This window comes from Nyctibius grandis, chromosome 8 (genome assembly GCF_013368605.1).
Source record: "Nyctibius grandis isolate bNycGra1 chromosome 8, bNycGra1.pri, whole genome shotgun sequence".
Taxonomy (NCBI): Eukaryota; Metazoa; Chordata; class Aves; order Nyctibiiformes; family Nyctibiidae; genus Nyctibius; species Nyctibius grandis.
Window position 1 is genome coordinate 38,778,313 of NC_090665.1, and position 23,149 is coordinate 38,801,461.

The 23,149-nt window shown below is 45.2% G+C and overlaps 1 protein-coding gene across 1 annotated transcript in view; it reads left to right on the forward strand.

The window, feature by feature from the left end:
• RNF220 (ring finger protein 220) overlaps window positions 1-23,149 on the forward strand; it is a 225,082-nt gene that overhangs the window by 176,469 nt on the left and 25,464 nt on the right. Inside the window, 4 exon segments of the mRNA XM_068406809.1 lie at window positions 15,184-15,280; window positions 16,319-16,405; window positions 18,140-18,195; window positions 19,939-20,017. Coding sequence (XP_068262910.1) covers window positions 15,184-15,280; window positions 16,319-16,405; window positions 18,140-18,195; window positions 19,939-20,017 — 319 coding nt within the window.

Below are 23,149 nucleotides of genomic sequence, written 5' to 3' on the forward strand. Positions count from 1 at the left end.
GATACGTGGCAATATGCGAAGAGAGGGAAATAGAAATGAAATTGTAAAAATTCCCAGCCTGGAGTGACGAAAGCTGGTGTATCAGCCTCTGGTGATGTATTGAAGGTGACAGCTAAGTCGCTTTAGCACCTGCATAAAATATTAAAGGGCCGATTGTGCATTTATCACTCCATCCCTTTTAAGGTTGATAAATGAGAATCCAGGAACCCGCTCTGCACCTCCAGCACAGCAAGCCCTTAGGGCTCCCAGACAAACACATTTTATTTTTCCTCCTTCTTTTGCTCCTTCCCCAGTGACGGGGAAATCAGTTACCGAGGAGAGTGAGTTATGGCAAAATTTGACCTCTCGTGAGCTTTATTGGTGAATGTAATTTTAGCTAGAAACCTGGCCCCTTTCTTACACTCAGCCCTTTGGCCTCGAAGAGGAGGATTTACCAAACTGTTCGTTGGCATGAACCTCTGGCTCTAAGGAGAGTCTCTCACAAGCAATCCACGTAGTGCATACCTAATGAGAGGAGGAATGCTGGCTCCCTCCGTTCAATAAAGAGGATGGGATGTGATCTCTTCCTATATCAGCTTGGATTTTAATTTAAAATATCTCAAGGGGAAAGGCTACTACATAAGGGAGTTGGACTTAAAAGCCAGCCGTGTACTCACGGACAACCTGGCACTCCTCATCTGCTCTTACATTCCTCTGAAATTAAATTGTAGCTGGGTTGTAGCAGAGCAGATGATCAGGAGCGCAGAGGTGAAGGAGCAGCTTCTTTGGGTTTTAAAGGCTATCCAGTGAAGCTCACACTGTTGCTTCCTGTGTCTGTAGCCTTACCTACCTTGACTTTTTTTGTGCCCACATGGAGACTTGAGTCTGTATGTGATTCCAGGTGGAGGTCTGATGAGACCATGCAGGGCCTTAGACTATGTTTATGTAGTACAGTTACTGCAGTCTAGCAGGGAAGCATGGGATGTTTGTGTGCCTCTATTGTCATTGCTAGTCCTGATTAGAAAAAGCTACTAAGTTCATTTCTGCCCTTTTTTATGCATGTGTGGTTTCTTCCTTCACCCCCACTGAACACCTGAGTTTGAGGAGAGCACAATCTTCCACTTCCTTTGGTGTGGACGTTGTGCTGTCTTCACCTGGTTAACATTCCTGGTTGTTTTTGAGTTAACTCATTGAAGTGTGATCTCAGCCTTTCATATTGCTTCAGTCACGTGGAGACCCTCTTTCAAGTGAGGCTTCAGATGGACAAAATGTGTGTAACTGATGTGATTAGGCTGTGTAAATGGAAAGTACTTGCTCCTTGTTGCATTTTCTTATTTTAAGGAATTCTCAAATTCATTAGTTTGCATTATGTAGATCAACTGATTTCCTACGCCAGAGGAGGAGGATTCTAGCAACAGTCAGGGCAGTAACCTCTGCTAGATGGCTGCACACGCATGTGCAGGTAGTTCTGCATTTCATACTTAGAAATAGCCTTGATTCCATCAAGAAGTATGGGGTCTATCTCTTATTTCCTTTTTGAGATTTTCTTGACGCCTTCAAGAGTGTTTAGTTACATGAACAGATCCAGCAAAGGATCAGAAGACTAGTAGGAGAAGAGTAGAGCACAACCAGATGCAGTTCTAAAACTCTCCATAATTGCCCTGGTGGGAAGGCTTTTGGATTAGACTCCTTTGTGATGCCGGATCAAAGGTGTCTGTAGATTAGCTCGCAAGCACAGGAACCTCCCTGTAGCATTCGTAGTGAGGAGCATCCTCTCCGTGCAGCTTTTGGTGGCAGAGGCACTGCTGAAGCAATGGCTCCACCTGAGCAGCTGGCAGGTCCCTGGTGCATGCATTTCTCCCTGCCCTTCCTCCTCTGGAGCACGCCTCGGCTGGCAGCTGGATTCAACAGCTGCCGTGCTCCTCTAGAGAGGTGTCCTCTTCCCTAAACGGGGGAACTATTTGCCACCAACTTTCTACCTAGTATTTTGGGCTGACCAGATAATATCTGCAGGGTACCTACATACTCTGCACAAGAAGTTTCTGTAAAATTTGGGAAGCCGAAGCAAACCTGGAATGATCTCCCATAGCTGGCTGATTGGTTTTCTTTTTAAGCAAGTTGTACTTTTTCATGCTCCCTTTTGTGGTTCTCGTATTGTCTCTGGCTGCTGGCATTCAGAGGTCTCCGTAAGTCAGACCTGCTTTGTGCACTCTCAGGTAACCTTGACTGTCTTTTTCCTTTCTCTGCCAGTGTTGGCTCTTGCCTTGTTTTAGGGACAGAATTCTTATTTTACAGCCCTGAAGCACAGCACAACATTTGGGAGATGCTTTCCAATGCTTAAAACTGCTTTGTCTGGAGTTGGCAAGGCCCTCGTTAACCCCCGTCACCCGAGGCTTTGTGTTGGCTCTTTTCCCTTTGCTGAGAAGTAGCAGCGATGTGGAAATTGAAGGCCTTTTGTAACGCCAGACAGCCTTTGCCAGGCTGCAGGGATGTCAGCAGTGGCTAAAGAGATGACATGGGGAAATACATAAAACCAGAGGGGAAAATAGATGTCCGTGTGTCTCATTAATTTCAGTTTTAATGGTGTATTGCTTTGAGGAGATGTCACAGCTGGGCGAAGGGGGAGCCAGGATGCTGTGACCGGCATGTGTTGCATGAGTCGGTCAGACCATTGGGCAGCATTACAGAAGTGACTCAAACTTAGCACAGGTCCTGGCTGCTTCTTTTTATCATTTTTGGTTAATGGACAAAGTTCATATCACTCTCAAGGTGAGGAAAAGTCTTTGCTAATTATATGAAAGATCCAGCCAGGTTCTCAGGTGAGGGAAGATCGGGAGATCTTGGGGTCTTTTTTCTTGAAAACGGAAAGGTCAGGGAAATAGACGGCCCTGCTCAGGTTTTCTGGAAGGTGGTCTAATGCTTGGGAGCAATCACAGGCTGAAACTCTCACTTGTATGGTTCCTAGGATGAAGCTTTCTTGCTTCCAAAGTGCTTGCAGGGAAGACTTGCTCCTGTCACCCGAGGGGCTGTCTTATAAGGTGGGAATTCTTGTCTTCTGTGTTGGTGTTGCAGCTGCAAATCCTCATTCGGGTCTAGTGCAGCAGAGCCAAAGCACGCCTTCTTGCCTGCCATGGCTTGGCATACTTGAGGCAGCAGGTGGAAAGAACAGGAGATGGCAGCAAGTAGGAACATGACGTAACTGAGAAGTGCTGGGATCACTATATTGTCTCTTAAGCTGTTGGGTTTTGGTATTCAGTCAGGAATTATTTGGTACTTCTAGCTCTCCTCCTGGCTTCTTAAGGCATCACTTGCTATCACTTAATTTGCTTACCCAAAACCGGAAGAACGCAGGCTGTAAATGAAGATTATTGGCAATTATATAGGATTTGGAACCACTTTGTTTCAGCAGAGGTCCTGCTTGAAGTAGGGATTCGTAGCAGGAGAGTTCTTGCTTCTGTTTGGGATGGGTGCAGAAGGTTACCAACATGAAATACCAAGCGCTGTTTAAGTCAGGCTTGTGCTTCAAAGTGAAAAGCTATGCAGATGTAATAATCAAATATTTCCCTATCTCAGAACAGTGTCACAAGACTCAAATTTCTCTTGAAATACCTGAACATTCAGTAACCATCTATCCCCACGTCTCTCGATCATCCCTCTCCGAAGCTCTTTGTTGCAGGGCATTATTTCATGCCATCTTTGTCTAATGAGTTTCTGTGTTTAGCAAGCCAGCAAGGCTTCGCAAGTGAAAGCATCAAGTGGCTCCCTCTCTGATGTTTTTTTTTTAACGCTTAACATATTTGTAGCAATTCTTCTGTTCCCTCTCCAGAAAGGATGTACGTTACCCTCGGTGTTTACACTGTAAGGTTATCCCTTTAAAGAATTCCTGAGGGAAGTTCAAAAGGGGTTTTTTTCTTTGAAAGATTCAGTGTCTCTTTTTGTGTGTGTGTCTCTTACTTGAAAGAAGGGAAAGGGAGGGGGGGAGTGAAAAAAAAAGTGCTTTATCTGAAAAGAATCACATCAGCTTCGCACTGATAGAAGCCGCTGTCATCTCTTAAACGGCTTAGCACAGTCAAAAGGCAAGAGGACTTAAAACAGTGTCTTACACAGGGATCGATGGGTGGAACACATAACTCGTAACTGCAAAAAAAAAAAGCAGCACGGGGGAGAGATAACGGTAATGATTGCATTGAGGGAAGCTTGAGGGAGGCTTGTTCTTTGTAACACAGCTTCAAAGGTGTCTGGACCGGTGCCTAAGCAAACTGTCCTGTGAAGTCGCTGCCTCTGTAGGTCTAGGGAAGGCGGGGGGGATGCTTGCACCCTTCTGTTTCTTAGCAGATGGGACAAAGATTAGTAAATGCCGGGTTAGCAGCTCCCTTCTGCCGCTTCGGATTTGAGGAGAGGATTTTGTCACTTGGTCTCTTGGTGTCCATTCCGGGAAGACGGCTTGTCCGGGAGAGGGGAAGGAGGCGAGTGGCGGATGGGGCGGTTGGGGAGTTCGGGTGGGGGGACGGGATGTCAGTTTATCGATCGCACCTCAGTCAGGAGAGCTGCAGGCGCAGTGCTCTGAGCACGAGCGGCAGCGTGCTTAATGTGATTGAAAGGCAGTTAAAATGGCGGTGACCTTTTCAGGGGGAATTAGATTGCCTGCCAAGAGTGGTTAGAGGGAGTGATAACGCCAGCTTGAGGAAGCTGTCCAGTCTGCTTCAAAGGGAGAGAGACAGAGACGGGGAAAGCAAGCGAGCAGCAAGTACCATTTAAAGCACGAACTGCACGGCCTGATAGAACAGAGATTGCTGTCCTCTTTAGATATGAAAGAACTGAAGAATTGTAGCTAAGTTCTCTCCACCCTCCCCGTCCTCCTCCTCTCCCCTCCAGCTTCCCCACCAAAAAGCCTTCCTCCAAGCACAGTAGCAAACTAGTCACCACTGCTCTTCTGGGTTTCTCTTCCTTCAGCAGATCAGTTGCATCAAAAATAACAGAGAAGAGAGTAAGACTTTGAAAATGTTAAAATGGTAAGCAGGGCATTTTCAGGGAAGGATACTTTCTAAGAAAGATCAACATGACAAGGATCTGTCTGATAGATTGCGATACTCTTGAAGAAGGAGAAACACACAGGGATTACTTAACTCTGAAGTTTCTCTTTATTTCTCCATGCTGCCCTCCTCCCAAGCTAGCAAAGGGCTTGTATCTGTTGATTAATATCTTACCAAGAGAAAGAACAGTACAACTTAGCGTATGCATAGAGGGACTTGGTAAAGCCTTATAAGCTGTAACAAACTACAGTTACCCTTGGGTGCCCATTTGCATTGGATCTCATGTCATGTACAATTAGGGCAGCTGCCTGGAAAGTGGGACTATATTAAAATGTCTAAAAGTTTCCAGCAAATGGCTGGAGTCCCACTGTCAGCTTTCTATCTCCGCAGAATCAAGATGTGCTTCAGTTTGAGCAGCAAATGTTGTAGGCCAGCCTTCATCCAGCATGGGTTAGCTGTCCAAGAAAGAACATCGGGGCAAGAGCTAGATGCTCTTCCAATTTGTTCTTCTAAATACATGCAACGTTAGCAGCATGCTCTCAAGTGTACGGTCCTGTCCTCAGAATCTTAAGTAGATGCTTTTCAATTCTCCTGCCTCAGCAGCAGGTGTTTGTGAACACAGGGCCTTGGCTTGTGTCTGGTAACTGCCTGGCAGGAAGCTCCAAATAGAGGAAGAAAACTCAGTTGTGCTTCTCGGTGCAATTCCATGAACATCAAACTCTTCAACAGAACTCTGCAAAATCTGTGTTTGACACGTATGTGGAAACTGAAGCATGGAGAAGCATCTTCTCTAATGTTATAAAGTTAGTAGCAAACCTGGCAACAGAGCTTAAAAGTCTTGCTCTAGAATCTCGCCTAGTAGCCAGCTGTGCTCTCTCTTTCAGATAAAATATAATGAGGCATGCAGGAAAGCTTCAGGAGGCAAGGAGACTTCCCATTTTTCCATCAGGAGGTTCAGGCTGCATTTAAGGTCATATTAGTAAGAGGGTATAAACTGATCTACTCAAATTCAGCAAGAGAACTTGAGCTGAACAGTAAAAGTGTGACTTCTCCTATGAGACTGTGTGGGAAATAGAAGATGTCACTGGCATGTTTAGACCTTTTGGAAGAATGGTCTAGTAAATATAATAGCCTTCCCCATTTCTGTGTAGATAGTCAGAATTCATTCATTTTACCCTGGCAGGCTAAAGCAAACTTCAGCTTGGATGCAAGAGCAGTCTGTGGTAAGAGTATAGGGAATCTTTTCCATAATGAAATTCTTAATCTTCCTTCCACTTAGCGAGAGCTCAGTTCAGTGCCTTTCTCTGTCACGTTTCCAGTGTCAGTGTCCCTCGTTGCTTAGTCTCTAAGGTGAATGCATCTATACATCTGAGCATCCTTCCCAGCGTCTCGGTCTTGGTATTTTAGCCTTCCTACATTTGGTTTGCTACCTTCTGCTGGTCACTTCTACTTCCAAGTGGGCAAAATGTATAAATTTCATGTTTCTCAAGTGCTTGTTCTGTGCCTTATGCCCCTTTTAGAGGGCTGCTGAGCCCCAGAGCACTCATATGCCATACCTCAGCCCTTGTTTAAAACGGTGGTAATCCTGGTAATCCCTCCATTGCTGAAGGACTGTACTTTGTACTGGTCTGATGGAGTAGCCCAGCCACTCCTTAATGTTTGCACCTCTCTCATTTGAGAGCAAGTACTAGTCCATAAGGTAATACTTGACCTAAAAATTCTAACAGATCTGTTTACAGAGTATTATATACAATAATCAGATGGGCTGTACCTGACTATTTCTCCATAGTTTGTGTCCTCGTATAGAATTTGAGGGATTCTGTAGCTAATAAATGTCTCTTAAATATTATTCTGTGTATTAATATTGGAAGTTTACTTTAGTGAGCAGGAAAAACAGATGAGAACAGTACGTGATTTAAAAAGAAACAAATACAGAATTCCTACCTTACATACAAAAGCCATCATGACCTACCATGTAACTGATGCTTGATATCATGTGTGTTTAAAGTTCATATGATGTTTCAAGGAGCAGTGTTTTCATTTTGGAACACAAAGTAATCAATGGAACTTGGCAAAGTAAAAATCACTTTAACTGAAGAAAAAAAAAATTGGTGATTATAGCTGTTAAAATTCTTGATTGTTGATAGTACATTTTTGTTAACTTGAATGCATGCAAAAAATGTAAGAACCTAATTTTTATGCTCAAACTGCCAGAGCACATTAGATGAAATAAGCACAACCAACTAAACCTTGCTGTTTGATTTACATAATGCTGACAGCCACTCTAACCAGGAAAAGATTTTCTGTGGGGAAAAGGGGGAGTTCTCTTCATTTGACAGTATTGTGTATCATACTTGGAGACGGAAAAGGGATGTCTGTCACCCAGCAAAAGAGGAAGGAGAAAAAAAATTACTTAAAAACAGAAAATGCAGTTGTAACACCGTGAAAATTGGCAGGGGGAGTAAGTGAGCAGGTAGAGCACCTGAAACTACTCAATTTTTTGAAATTTAACTGGGTTTCAAGTTGACAGCATCCCTTTAAACTTCAATTTTCCTCGATCTCAGACATGCAGCATAAGATCTTCCAGTCCCATCTGCTGCCCTTGCTTAGCTGTTCTCTACCACCCGTTTCTCTAGTGATCTGTCTGCTCTGGTTTTGAAAGTCCCAGGCTTTTAAGACAGTCATTTGATAATTTTTTTTTTTCAAGCATTTGCAGTTTTGCTAAACTGGAACCTACTTCTTGGACACTCAGGTCAAACTTCAGCCTTAAGAACCCCGTAGTTGATTGACGTGATTTTAATAGCATTTTAGTTGTTAAGTCAGGGGCGGTGAGATTTTTCTAAAGGAAAAGGGAGCACGGGTCTCAATGGCTCTAAACAGCTCCTGTCTCCACATGTCGTCTCTTACACTCGGCAGTGAAACACATTATCGAGTAGTGCCCGGAAAGTGGCTAACTGCATTTGACACACGCCAACTCCCTGCCTCCACACTGGATAATTGCATTGTCAACTGTTCAGCAAAGTGGCAGGTGACACTGCAGCCGGATTGATTGTCCTAGTATGGAGGCTCCCAAGACTGTCAGCCATCCAATCGATAGAGTTTACACAAGACACCGTGACTGCATCTGTAACTAATTTCAGTTTGAACTTCGCAAGATGCGGCTGTCCCTGTTTCCTGGCCTCTCTTCTTTGCTTGCATCTTCTCCCTGGACGAGGAAGTTGCTTTCCCGCTGAAAGCCTGGCTTTTATTTCTTGTTCTGGAGCTGGAAGTGAAGAAATCAATGGTGTGTTTTGTGGTTTCAGAGTTGAGGGCATTACAGCACATGGCTAACTAGCAGCTCCAGTTTTGCAATCAATAGGCTGATCAATTGATTAAATTAGCACTGATTTTTCTTTCTTCTTGCCAGCCTAGAAAAGAATTAGTTCGAGGGGAAGAACATACAGGTTTGGCCCGTTAAATTTAGCCCTTGGTTTTTCCAGTCCTTGGCTGCCTTTCTCCCATGAATACAATCTCTGTACTCATCATTATTTAAAGCAAACTGCATCGAGCCCCGCTGCTGGCAGCGGCCCGCTGTAAGCCAGGGTGTCACTTTCAGCTGTTCGCCAGCCTTGCTGCTTCATGCTCGGCTGCCTTAGAAAAGTCATCCTCCAAGCTCTGCTGTGCTGCTTTATTATTGGCAAAGCTGCGACATTCCTGTGATCCCTGTCAGTGGTGCTTATTGATCCAGTGATGTGAATCTGCTTAGTGATTCAAGATTACTTTAATTCTCCCTCTTCCTTTTTTTGTTTGTTTCCACCCTCTCCCCAGGGGAACAAAAGCTTTCAGATCCACCTTTTCCTGACTGTGGAAAACGAGCCGTAGCTGCAAAGACCATGGCTGTTGCTGCTGCTTTTGTACTTCAGCTCTGGGTTTTGAAGAGCAGCCTTTGAGATAGACGTGAGACTCTTCTCACCTTAGTGCATCACACTGGCATGAGGGTCTAAGGGGCAGCCAGGCATGAATGGCCACACCACATCAGACCTCTGGTCCGAGTGCGTTTTCCCCTCTGCAGCCATAGTCTGCACCTGATGGGTTACGGAGAGGCACAAAGGAAATCTCTGGAATACTCCTTGGTGCTGCGAGGGGTGGGGAAGCCTCTTCCCTGAGCCTTGCAGCAGCTGGCTCTTATCCTGTACAGCGGAGCTTGCCTGCCCTTTGTTCAGCACGCTGCTGCAAAATGATGTTAATGGTCGTAAAATTATATGGCCCCTTTCTTTAAAGGCAGCTGTTCCTCTGATCTGTTAGCAAGATCACTGCAAGCACCTGAGACACTGGTAAGCAGTCAGGTCTCCCATTTGTGACTCTGTGGGAGCTAATAGATGGCATCAGATGGATGCATCTGCGCTTTCAGGTGTGCACTGTTAACAACACAGTTGGGTGTCAGTTTTTCAGGTAAGTCTCTGTTTTGCTTGAAATGGATCTGGCTCCGGCGAAATGAAACCCTTGTCCAGTAAGCAGCTTTTCATGGCCTCTGAATGTCATTTTTCCTGCAACAGGCTGGGAAAGTCACCGGAAGAGCTATTCTATCCCTGTCTGTGCAAGGAAAAAATGGAGAAACAATTTGACTGTCCAAAAGCATGGCTGGGGAAATGTTATGGATCTGTAGAAAGACTGCTGTTCAGCATGTCCTCATCTCTGCCTTCCTCTTGTTTTCAAGAATCTCTAATGGCTTTCTCTTTCTTCCCAAACGACTTTTAAAATAAAACGACATCTGTGCCACCTTGTCATCTTAGTACTAGTTTGGGATACTTCAGCAGCTGATGAAATAAACCCAGTTTAGAGCCATTCTTGGGAAGTGTGTGTGAGGCCTGGCCGTGTGTCTGCATAAACTACTTTTATTGCCTTCATTGTTTTTACTCTCCAAGAAGCCAACGAGTGACATTTCGTTAAGAAAATAGAGTGAACGTGCTGGAAAGGGAGGTTGTGCAGAAGGGGGTTACTGCAAGGAGTGTAATTAGCAAAGGCTACAGTTCTGGAGATTTACGGGAGGCTTTTTTTCTTCTTTCCTGAACACGTGTAAATTACCTGCGAGCAGAATGAATGCCTCTTCCCAGCCAAAACAGGCCCCAGTAACGCTGCATGCCCCTGAAATGGGTTTGGATTTAGACCCACTTACAGGACTTACACAAATTTCTGGATTTCTAGAATATTTCTGGTACAGATTTGACACCACCCCCCTTCCTCGAGTGGCCAAACAGGAGAAACAGTACTTATACAGTTGAGTTTGATCCTCTGCATGAGCAGTATCTAGTAGCTGCAATCATAATGGTGGTGCAAATAATAATAGCATCTTAGTTTTATTCCTCAGTCTTGTTTGGGGTGATAATTAAATGTGTACAGAACAGCTGGCCTCCAAAACTGACTTATCGGCCTAGGCAGGAGTCGAGGAGCAGAGGTGGAACGCAGTAGGTTTGTGGTTTCCTACCGGTGCTGATAAAATTTGGCTGTGGTCATTTGGATCTGCACTGGTCTGGTTGTCTTACCTTTCTCCTCCTGAGACTGACAGTCTCTGCGCAAACTCATGCCTGTGCAGGAGCCAGCAGTGCTGCCAGCACCTGAAGCAGCGTATGTTGTCACTTGGACCATCTGCCACTGAACGTGATAGAGAAAAGGAGGGACTTGAATGTGAGGCCCTTTTATCTGTTCTGTGAATCTGCTTATATATCATGTTAATGACTCTCGATCTTAGCTTGAGTCGCCATTCACTTGAGAGATGTTGAGATGACCGTTCATCAGGGGTTGCACGAAGGAAGTGAGACTTGAGAAGCAGTGCAGAGGTCAGAGGGGATGCTTAGGCATAGGGGATGGCTTAGGAGAAAGACAAGTGCTATGACAACTTATGGAAAGGGGAAGAAAAGGATTTCAGATGAGATTTATCTCCAGCCATTATTAATGGACACGTGGAAGAAAGTGGGAAGTGTTTTCTAGTCTCCTTCAAGCTCACTGATTCCTGTAGCCTGCCAGTGCCTGCAGCCTGGCAGTAGCAAAGAGGCATGCGAATTTTTTCTGCTTTTCAGACCTCTGTGTCAGTATTTCAGAAACACTGTTGCTTCTGTAGAGTACCTAAAATTTTCAGAAACTACCTTGAATTGATGCTCAGGCGAACTGCTCTGAGGCCAGCCCAAGCAAAGCTGTGTACACAGTGGTGGAGGGTGGCAGGCGCTCTAGGTAAGTGATCTTGATGGGTACATTCTGATTGATGGGGGAGTTTGTCTCCCAAACTGTCACAGGGTTTATAGAGGTGCCACTCAATACCAGTGCTGGAATTGCTTGTCAGAGCACCTGGCTACAAGAGCAATGGGGACTGGAGACAGAGCTGTAACTTTGTTTTTTCTCTGCTTAATGGCACTGGTGTCTGACCTGCCTGCTCACTCCTGTTTGTCTGGACCTTAAGGAGGCAGCTGGGATTAAGGCTGTCAGAGGATTGTGCTGCTTTAGCATCGGGAGGCTGTTGTATCAGGGCTGGCAGCATAAGACAAGCAGTGCCTCTTATCAAATGCGCAACAAGAGCAAAAAATTATTCAACAAGGAAGAGGAAAGATACAAGAGAGTCTGTATTTTGGTTTGTTCTTCTTTCATCTGAAAGCGGCGTTTTCAAATTCATATGTGGAATTACGTTCCTCAGGCCTTAGGTGACTCTCCTTGTAAGAGTCGCAGCTGCTTCTGTGCGTAACAGCCTCAGGATCGTGTCTCTTTTGAATTCCTAGGTCAAACTCACAACTTAACATTCAGTTGTCAGATTTCACTTTATTAACACATTGGGATAAAGTTCTGGTCTCGAACATTGACCTCTGGATAGCAGCACTGGCTTTAGAGGTCTGCTCTAGGCAGCATTGCTGATGGCCGTGAATTACTGTGTGACCTTCAGAAGCCAAGCCTTGCTAAAGGAACCCTTCCCCGATCCCAGTGCATGCTACTGAATTGCAAATCACCTGAGTATAGTGGTAGGGGGTCTTCTGGAAGCTCCCATTCTCCTCATAGCGGGTCCAAAACAGTGCTGTTGCAAAGGCAATTTTATTCTGCTCGACGCCCTCTGCACTCCATTTCACATTTTCCTTGCTCCTGGGATGGCAGCGTATGCCACTGGCAGGAGCCTGGAAGTTGTGAGCCCTCCTTTACATTTGGGCTGAGTTAGTGAGAAGCAGGTGTGATCCTATCCGCCTTCCTTGCATTTAGTAGTCCTCTTAATCCGTTTATAACAGCACTTGTCCAGAAATCTGGTTTGAATGAGCCTGAGATTGAATGAATAATGTCAGCAGTTCAGACGTCAAATATTTGAACAGCTGTGTGGGTGTTTTCACTGGCTTTCTGCATGGAAGCAAACCCCAGAAGTGAGTACCAGGAGGGTCAGGTTGAAAATTGTGGCACCAACACCCCAGCCCACCAGGACTGGCCTCAAAACCCATCTCTGCAGCAGATGAAAGGGTATTAGGGTGCTGGTGGCAGGCCGTTTTGCTCCGCAGGTGATGCAGGACCAAGCTTTGCATCCTATTCTTTGGTGTTGTCTTGCATGTAAGGGCAGTACTCTGGGATTTATGGACCTTTTGAGTCACATCAGAAAAAATATTTTGTGGATTTTGTTTTCTTTAAGGCAGCCTCTGAAGTCCTAAAACTGATAGCACAGCTTGTATTCAGAGTCTTCCTGGTACAGGGAGGTTACTTGTTTAGCATACAGTTTCTGAATCATTTTTTTTTACCGTGTTGCAGTGGATTGCATTTGGTCATGTTCAAAAAAAAAAAACCCAAAATCCAAAAAGCAGAGAGTTGGATCACCTTATTGTGGCTTCCTCCAGGCCCTGGCTGAGAATCATTTGATCAGAAGAGAAACTTGCCCTTCTCCGCCCCTCATCTTAGCCTATGAGCTTCTCTGCCTATGCCCTCCTCTCTGACTGAAATGCTGTATCAGAGCATCCAAGTGTGTATCTGTCATCATAATACATACTGTCCAAACCTTCCTCTGTACCCCTCCCTGTGTAGTGGGGATAGTGCTCTGCTGGGAATGCCAGTGGTTCCTATTATAACAGCTAGATTCAGCAAAATGTCTGTGGAGTATTTTTGTTACAGACTTAAAAGGGATTTTCTTAAGTACAAAGGTTTTGAGAGCAAGGACACCAGGATTGTGAAGTCAAGGTGCCTTAATATTTTTAAATTGTATTGCAGTAAGCAGATCTTCTTTTCTTAAGCTCTAACCATAAACCACTAGTTGACTTGAGTCACTTAGAAACAAAATTGATCGAAAACTGCATTTTTGCTGTGTGCTTGGCATCCTTGCGGAGAGGGGGATGCACAGAACAGTCCCACTTACGTTCACTCTTTTGGATACCTTTCCCCCCTCCAAGGCACTAGCTCCGAGGATTCATTATCTGGCTAGCATTCAGATCACCTCCGGGACTGGCCAAGTCACAGCTCCAGCTTTGCATGATTTGTGTTTCCCACAGCTACAAGAAAAATGAAGACCTGTGTGTCCAAAGTTTATGGCCTTTGAGAAGTGATGGGCTAAAGTAATGCCAGGTGCAGGGGTGGTGTTACTGCAGGTTAAATGCCATGCCTGTAAATTACACCCCATTGCCCACTGTGGCTTCTAAGGCAGCTTTGAAAGACTATCTAGCTTCTTTGACAGGTCTCTCTTACTCCTCTAAATCTTCTCCCAAACATTGGGATGAACTGAAGGATTCAAGATTTACTGGATGAGCCATTGCAGCAAGAGAAGGCAGCTTGTGGCATGTGTTGGCTGGTGGCGTGCAGCTGGTACGTGAAACACTTTATAAGGGGTCTGCTAGCAGAGGGCTGCCCCAGTGACACCACAGAGCTGACCTACGAGTGTGGCTCCTGCAGTACCTGGCGCAGACAGCGGATGCTGCGTGGTTGATGCCAGTTTTGTTACCTCTGCAGAAAATTAAGGCTGGAAATTACTTTGAAGTAAAAGGTAGTTTATGCTTCTAGAGAAAGGTTAGTCTTAAAATCATTGTCATGCTACGGTTATCACTCGTTAAGGACCTTCTTTATATTCAGGGGAGAGAAATATCAAATCCATATAAACAAATTTTATTGGGGGCTTAATGAATCAGTAAGAGCATCCATTACTAGAGAGCAACAGTAAAGAACTGTGTCTGCGTGGTGCCCTTGGCAATGAGACCTTCACCTTGCCCTGCTCTCTACATGGATGCAGACTGTTGGAAATATGGCTCACTCTTCTGGGCTGGGAAGGTGCAAGTTTGGTGCTGACAGCACAAGCTTGTGTAATTGTGCTCGTGAGAGCCCAGTGGGTTGTACAGCCTGAGACATCTGTAGCACTAAAAGGGCTACCCTGAACCTTGGGAATGTCCTCATTCTTCAGACATGCACCTTATATTCAGTGCTTCTATATTCATTTTAACCTGTCTTCTTCACTTAGAACCACTTTCACAGTGCAGAAATGTACCACTTCTGGGGCATTTGTGCAAAGCCAAGGCTACCTCTACCTTATTCTTTCAGTGTTTGCCAGTGGGATGTGCTCCCTGGGGTAGCCACAGACTGAGGTCACCAGCCAGCTGGATGTGCCAGGTCCTTCAGGCTCTAGCAGATACCCTCTGTCTGTGAGCCAGGTGTCCAGGTCTGCTCTCTGGACAGTGGGATGCTACGTGAAAGAGCCTACCAGAGACAGCCAGAGCGAGCCAGTTTCTATCTATGTAGCTTATGTATCCAAACAGCTTAGATCTGTTGCAGAATTGAACACAAATGAGAATCTTGCACCACCCTAGGATTCAGAGATCTTGGCTTAATTTCTGATCTCATGGGAGAGAGCATGTCCAGTGTTAGATCGCATAAAGAGTAAATACACGTCTTCCTTAGTTTCCATTAATAAACCTTAGGCAACAAATACCATGTGAAGGTTCATCTTCATAGGTGCCTGCATGCAGATTCAATTAGAAGACTGGTTACAATCAGCAGTAACACAGTCAACAGAATGCTTGAGAACCAAAATAAGTGTATATAGTCTTCAGAAAATTGTCCTTTCGAGAAAGGTACCTTTTGTGAGGCTGTTAAGAATAAAGGGCAGCCTGCAGACTGGTGCTGTCCCACCATCCTTAGGAGATGTCCTTCGCTTTGTCTCCCATTCAGACACTCATCCACATGTTTTATTTTCTTCCAGGTTCTGGGTTTATCATGTGCAGCGGCAAGGAGAACCCAGACAGCGACGCTGACCTGGATGTGGATGGGGACGACACACTTGAATACGGGAAACCACAGTATCGTTTTTGAAAAGCTCTTACTGAGAGGGAACCTGGAGTTGCATCTTCAGCTAGCTTTCATACAGCACTGCCCTGGGTAGTGGTGGATAATCCATGTCCAGCCCTACTGGAAATGGCACCACCTTCCCCAGTTCCCCTGTTATTTGAACTAGGAGAGATTCCCAGGTGCTGCCTTTGAGATCCTTCTGTTGATGCAGCACTACTTCAGACATGGTTCGTGAAGTCTGTAGGAGACATTGCAGGAGATCAAAGTTAGTGTTTCTCTATTCTGTTCCATAAGCAACCTGTTGCCTTCATCCAAGTTTATTCCATATGGATAGCTTTTCCTGCTTCATGGGTATGAACTGAGTTTATTTTCCCCAAGACACCCCTTTGTTTTCAGGGGGTTTGTGCAGTAAACGTTTCAAGCACTGATTCACCCACCACTCTGAGAGACTGAATTTTTTTCCTTTCATTAGACAATTCATGGGCAGAACTATCACTAGGGGCAATTTTGGGAACTTCTCCATCTGGGAGCCAGGCTTGTAGGACACAGCTCTGGGAGAGCTGGGGGCAGACTTCTGCATGCAGCAGCTGTACAGCCATCAAGGAGGAATTCCTGCAAGGGTATTAGGCAGACATTGACTTAGCTGTGATGAGGGGGAATGTATAGCTATGGAATTAGATATTATTGAAATCTGTACCAGCCTTTAAGACTGAAGCCCCAACCCCTAGCTGGTAAAAGATCTCTGTACCTCAAACAGAAGTAGTGGAATTGTGCAAGTTAGACTTGCAGAGGTTGAGGTTGGGTTTCGCCTTCTAAGAGGCTGTGTTGTCCTGTTGATGTCAAAAGACTTTTCTGTTTCTTTCCACCTAAACCAAAACTTTAATCCAGGATTTAAAAGCAAGCCCCTCCATGGTTACCAGCCCCTCTTCTTTTGAGGTGTTCCCAGTTGGAATTAATTTGTTCTGTATCCCAGATAGTGTCCCAACCATCTCAAAAGCCTTTCCACTGTCTGCAGCAGGGCTGTATGTTCCTTAACCCCTTGTGCTCAGGTACACAGAGGCAGACGTTATCCCTTGCACTGGGGAAGAGCCAGGTGAAGCCAAAGAGAGGGAGGCGCTGCGAGGTGCTGTTTTAAAGTAAGTACTCTCCCTTTCTAATTTGCATTCGTTACCTTTGGGGAATCTCAATTTGTGGAAAATACCCATTCACTTGAGTGCAAGAGTTGCAACAAGAGACTTACAAAGAAGCATAATGTGACAGGCGGGTCTCTATTTCTACCCGTGCAGCCTTATAAAGCCTCCCTGCACACTCTTCCTCCCTTAACCACTCCACTGCCCAGACAGTGCCGTCTTCTCCCTGAACAGTGATGGACAGAAGGTGAATTCTGGCGATGGGGAAACTGCTGTTCTAAGGCCTCATCTTGCTTCACAATAAAATGTGGCCTCTTAGTAGTGGTATAACATGATGCCATACGAATCTTGTTCTACACTTTAGGACTGTGGCACCCAGGGTATGATTTCATTGCATCCTATTATGTGTTGTGGGGTGCACAAACTAATCCTTCTGCCTTTGGTTCTGGGGTTGGGGCAGGTCAGGCCAGGATGTGTGCTCTGACCACAAACATATGTGGAGAATGTAGACAGCCATTGTTCAGAGCACTTGGGGAAGCATTTCAGGCAAATAAAATGAGTCTTAACAGGGAGGTAGGATTGCTTTCTAAGCCCTCTGCCCTGCATAAAACAGGGCTTAGATTACCCCTCTATCTCTTTCACTGAGTGATCCTGTGAGGTCAAGGTTGAAGTGATTGATAGAGCAGTGAAATGAAGTTTTCTTACTGCTTAGCCTGTCACAAACACTGGTTCAAAATTAGGTTCCACTCCATAGAAAAGTGGCATTTGCCACACTGGATCCAAACCATTGATCCGTTCAATACTTCGCTAACCATGCTAGTGCATAGGCAGGGCCTCAAAGATGCTGAAGCTCCTTCACAGCCAGGAAAGTGGTATTGTAGCAGGAGGACATTGGGGTATCCCTTACCACTGGCTGCGGACATCTAGTGCTTGGTGAGGTGACTGAGGACCTGAGGCCAGGAGACACAGTTCCTTCATGTGGCTTGCACCTAACACATTGTTTTGCTGTTTGGGCAAGGTCCTTGCACATCTCCTGGATTTGTTTGCCAATCTTTAAAACAGGAGAGATGATGTTGCTTGTAAAAGCACTTTGAAATTCTGGCAAGTTTCTGTAGAAATGCAGTAGGGTAGCTGATGCCCTGAAGCATGAGCCTACATTACCTTTTGAGTGCAACTGTCTTAGCTCATAGAGCTAAGATGTTATACAGTCACAGGTGTGCAGCCTGCTCAGAAGATTCCTTTCTCTTACAGTCTCTGTTACTGGCTTGAAAGAGAATGGACAGGGTTAGGAGTTGTCTCTGCTTCAATGATGTTGTTCTTCACATGGGAAGATGGAAAAGATGGGGCTTGTGAAGGTGTAAAGTTATTCTTAAAGGGAGAAGCTATTGCAACACAGAGGATTTCTGTTCATGAGTAAGGTTTTTTCATCTTTGAAATTGTGTATTCAAAAATGAGCCTTAGGTCACAGGTGCTGTTTGAATCCCAAGCCTTCAGTCAGCATCACAACCCTTGTGTGATTCAGCAGAGGTCGCAGCTAGAAGTACAGGTTGGGAGAACACTAGTGGAAATGTGGACTAGCACAAAAACACCTCCTGCAGCAGGCTGACCACTCACATTTTGAAGCCTAGACTGATGGATAGAAGTATTGAGAAGTGGTGGGTGGAAGGGGTAGCTTTTCCTGAGCAGCAAAATTTTCCATATTCAACCTTTAGCATTCTGCCCTTTTCTCTTCTCTTTTAGTGGTGGCACACCCAGTACTCGAATAACACCAGAGTTTTCTAAATGGGCCAGCGACGGTAAGTGTTGAATTTGTAAATTACTAATTTGTATGCTACAGGAGGGCAGATAGATATTCCATATCTTCTGATTGCCAGTAATTAGGCAAATGGTAGTTACAAATGCCCTTGCACAGTACCTGCAGATACATACACACATAAAATCACGTTATCTTTTTGAAACTTTACAGCACAATTAACTGTAGTCAGTGGTAGCGGGGGGAGTACCCAAAAATGGAACCTTAACTGGTATGGCAATAAGAGATAGGGGTTGGATTGACTTGCTGTCATGTCACTAAAAGACAAACTGCTGTATCCCAGAGGGAGCCATCAGAATTTGATTATGGGGTGGTGGTGGTCAGCTGCTGGGGTTTTAAACTACCAGGCACCTGTTGCTTGGGTTTTTTCAACTGCTTTCTTACCGTCTTCCCTTCTTTAAAAGGGTATGTTAGAGACTTGTCTCATGATCTGTTGGGTAGGTGTTGTCATTGCTGGCCTCTGTTATGGCAAGAAAGGCCTGCAGCTCTGAAGCCTGCACCTTTAGAGTGGGAACTCTAGGATCTGTCCCGCTTCATGACCTGTAGTTGAGACTATGGAGGAAACGAGTGAATGTGAAATTGTACCTTTGCATGCATTATTTGAAAGCTCATAGCATTAAAGGCGGGGGAGGTGTTAAATCCATTGGGCTGCTGATTTTTTTTTTTTATTTAATGCCAGCAGCACTGGAAGTGTAAGTAGCAACCTAGTGGAAATATGAGAATAATAAAACCTGGCGCTTTCCAGCTGTAGATGCCAAATCCATTTTCAGAGCTGGGCAGTGCTGCTTCAGCTGCCTTAGGAAGGAAACTGAAGCTCAGCGACCTGAAGAGACTTGTCCCAATGATTTTGTTCCCTGTTCTGTTACTGTGATGCTTTGGACATTTGATTCCCAGCCTTAGAAGTATCTACAAGATATAACTGCTTGCCAGTGGGAGCGGGGGTGGGTAGAACCAGTTTTGCCAAGGGCACAATGATTAAATGGAGAACATAGGATATCTATCGCAGGCATTTTCTTCTGTGGGACAGGCAATCACGTTTGTTTTCTGTGATGCAGGAGCTTGTAGGTGTGTTCAGCTTCAGTAACTACAGCCACAGAGGCGACAAGGAAGCAGCCCTGATGGCACTTGCTATGAGCTGTTTTCTACATAACTTTTACCTGAAGCCATGGTGCTGAACCTACAGCCCAGGGGATGGCCCTAGGACAGTTCACCTGGCTCATCTCCAACTGGTATCTCACATCCCCTCTAGTGCTGCGAAGAACTGTGGGAGTACTGGCAGAGGAGAGCTATGAGCAGACTGTTCTATCGTACTAGTTACCTGGCATATATTTTTCTCCCTGTCTATGTCTGAGGGGTCTCAGAAAAAGAGAGAAGTGAGAGCAGGGTCTGGGCTGGGTGGATTTGCTCCAGATCCACCTTTCTGGAAGTACGCTTTGGTGTGGCAGCTACATCAAAGCTTTCTGAATTAAATCCTCCTTTAAACAACTGGAACATCTATGAGGGTCAGTCAGTATCTTCAGCCCCGAATCATAGAAGCATGTTGTACAGAGAGGGCCTCCCTGCCAGACAGGGACACGTAGCATTGGTCTCTTTTTCTTTCTTTCCGAGAATTGACATGAAAATGACTCATCAGGGTCCTCTGCTTCAGAAACTGTAACTCGCTCAGACGATTTCATTGCAGTGATCAAATGTTCTCTTACTAGTTCATCTGTTCTTTCCTCGACAGAAATGCCCTCAACAAGTAATGGCGAAAGCAGTAAACAGGAGACCATGCAGAAGACCTGTAAGAACAGTGACATTGAAAAGTGAGTGTAAAGTGGATAGCTTTCATTTTCCTTGTTTTAGGAACTGTAGTGTCCCGTCTGGCATTCCTAGAAGCAGTGGTAGTCTGAGGGTAAGCACGTTAGAAGCTTTTACCACTGAGAAGGGAAATTTTGCTCCAGTGTGAAGCCTGGGCTTGGACCTAGTGGCATCCTGACTTGCCACTGCTGTGTCCACGGAGGGCCTGTGGGGAGTTCTCCCCCAGATACCTGCATGGCCAGGTACCCAATGACAAGGAACTGAGAGCAGCTTCCAAATGGCTTTTCCACTGCAAATTGCCATATTTTAAAATACGTAAATAGATATATCTATATTTTCCACCGTATTCTAGGTATGGTGGGTCTTCAGATACATTGTGTGGTGCATAACAGCCTAGACTAGGGCTGGGACTTGGATGGGAGGTGAAGACTCAAAGCCGCTCTAACGTGACAAAAGCAACTGGCTTGTCAAGCTGTACCTGGATTTTTTTATTCCCCCCTGCAAGATTTCTGCTGTCAATGTATCTGTGTGATCCTGCTTTTACTAGCGAAGTGACCTTACTGTTGCGTCTCTTTTTTTGAGAGCGGTCCTTCATGTGTGGTCTCTGTTCTGTCTTTTCCGTGGTACCTGCATGCTCTACCCTCCATCTCTCCAGCAAGGGGGATCCCAGCAGCCCCCTAACTTGGCAGAAGCATCACTAAGTGAATTTTCTTTCCCCTTAAGATCCACATTTCATCTCTGTGTGGTTTCTAACAAAAATAATGTTTCAGTTCCTGAGTTTTTTACCTGAAGCCCTTCCAGCTGATTCAGAAGCTTGAGTCCCAGTGTTTCAGTATACAACAGTGCAGAGGCTCCTGGCCATCTCCTTTCCTGTCCCTTTCTGCTTCCTGGATATCCTGCAGCCTAGTCTGGGATAGAAAGAAATGGTTTTATCTGCAGTGTGCATTTAAGTAACAACGTCTCTCCTCAGCCACTTTCTGCTGGGATAACTTCCTGCCTGGGCAGTTTTGACAATCCAAGCCTAAAACTACGGGTTCTTCACTGCTGCCATGGACTGTATTAATTATCAGCAGGGAGGGTTGAACTGATTATTGCCTGATGTAAAATGTTGCCTCAAGATCAAGTGAGAGACAAAACAACTGGAATGAGGTAGAAGCAGTGAGGTAACTGTGGCTTTTAAGCAGGGAACATTTATGTTTTGGAGGGCAGGCCCGTTGATATTTTGGGATCGGGAAAAAATCTGGTGGTGGAATTAAGCTGATTTTACAGAAAGTTATTTGTTGTATGGTTTGTTCTCTTCCTGCCCCTAGTCCGGACTTGAGAGGTTGTGTCCCTGGCACATTTTGGGTTCTCTGACAGTTCAGGCAGCCTGGCAAAGCATGTGTTCACAGTCAGGGGTTAACTGGGGAAACTCCCTGCTGCAGAGGAAACTTTAACACGGCTTTGCTGTCTTGGCACTTTGCTTTTTACAAGACTTTTTATTGGCGTGTCCCAGCATTGGCTGTCTGCTGTTCATTGCTTCTCGGTGAGCAGGCTTTGGCCAAGGACCACTGAGTTTGGGAGCTCACGGGTCAGTGCAGAAGCAGCTTTGTCCTTAGAGTGAGCCAGCCATTGCATGCTGTCTTGGTGGCAAGGACTCATCCCTTCTGCACTAATCTGTCAGCCTCTGTCTCAGCTGCTGCTTGGTTTCCCTTTGGGCCTCCTGCCTGTCAGCCCAGCAGCCCTCCACCCTCCCAGATCCGCTCCTATTGAAAATCTTTAAACTGCAGGAGCTGAAAGGATTTGACATTTTCCAGAACACTTGAGCTCAAGTGATAAAATTGACATAGCTTTAATAATCTGATCAAAGAGGCTTTAGCTAGCACCTTTTGAAGGATCCCAGAATCCTTTCCAAACAGCACTTGTGCTAACGCCACTGTGAAGTGGGGGGAGCACGTATGTGTATGTGTGCGTGCACGTGTATGCGTGCACACCTTGCTCTGCAATAACCTTGCCCTGCAATAACCTTGCCCCTCTAAAGCTTCAGTTCTGGAAAAGGTGCAAAAAGTCAGCAAAACCCAATGGAAATTACAGAAAAGCATTAAGTGTCTTGCTGAGTCTTTCTATAATGTTGATTTTTTTTTTGAAAGTAGCAGGGAGAGCTTTTTATTTAAGGTGCGTTATTTCACTGAGGTTCAGAAAGAAAGATGGTGTTTCAGGTGGAGAATTCCTAGCTGCTTTTTTTTTTTTCTCTCCTTTCCTTTGAGATTCGTGCGTGATAAATAGTTTCTGTCCTGCCATTTAAGGAGTCTGAATGCTCTGTGTGCTTGTCTGTGTAGAGGGGTTCTGTTAAATTAATTGATAACAGGGATCAGAGCTAGAAGCCTACAGAAAAGGAGGGGGAAGGGTTTCACACTGTCTGGCTGCTTCCCACTCCACTGCTGAGCCATGATATATGGTGACCCAGCCCAACAGGCTAAATTGATTCATCTCTAGTTCCTGTTTCTTAATCTGGAGCTAAATTGGTTTCATTTTTCTTGTTTTGGGTGGCGCTTACAGGAAGTTTTTGGCAGCATCACTTTACTCTATTGTTTGTAACTTTAATTTTTGCCTTTAAATCTGAGCGTTATTGATTGGCATGTTAAACCCCGTGTAGCATCTAATTAGCATTTTCAAAACTGTCCAGAAGCACATGGCTTACCACCTGTGTCAGCCGTGCTGTCCGTTTAGAGCAGCGGCTAATAGAGTTAGCAGCGATCTGTGTATTGATCCTTCTCTCATAAGAATGAACCCACTCCCCTGTTCCAAAAATAAGTCTAGGCAAGGAGAGCAGTGTGGTTTTGTTTGTTTGTTTTTTAATCCATTAATACAGTACAGCAAGTGGTCCTCCTTTTGGCACGCAGCTGAAGCTTGTTGCTTGAGCAAGGTAATTTAATCTAAACTTAGGTTTTCGTGGAAGAGTCTCTTCCATGTAGAACAACTAGATGATGTTTGGGGTAAGTCTGTGTTTGTTGCCCCACTCCTTGTGCCATTGCCAGGTCATCAATAGCTTGGGCAGGTTGACCTCATCTGCCTTGTGTTGAACTTAAGATGGCAGCCACAGGTAATGCGAGACATGGTGCTGATCCTAGCTCTCCTTCGCAGTCACGCCAGGACAT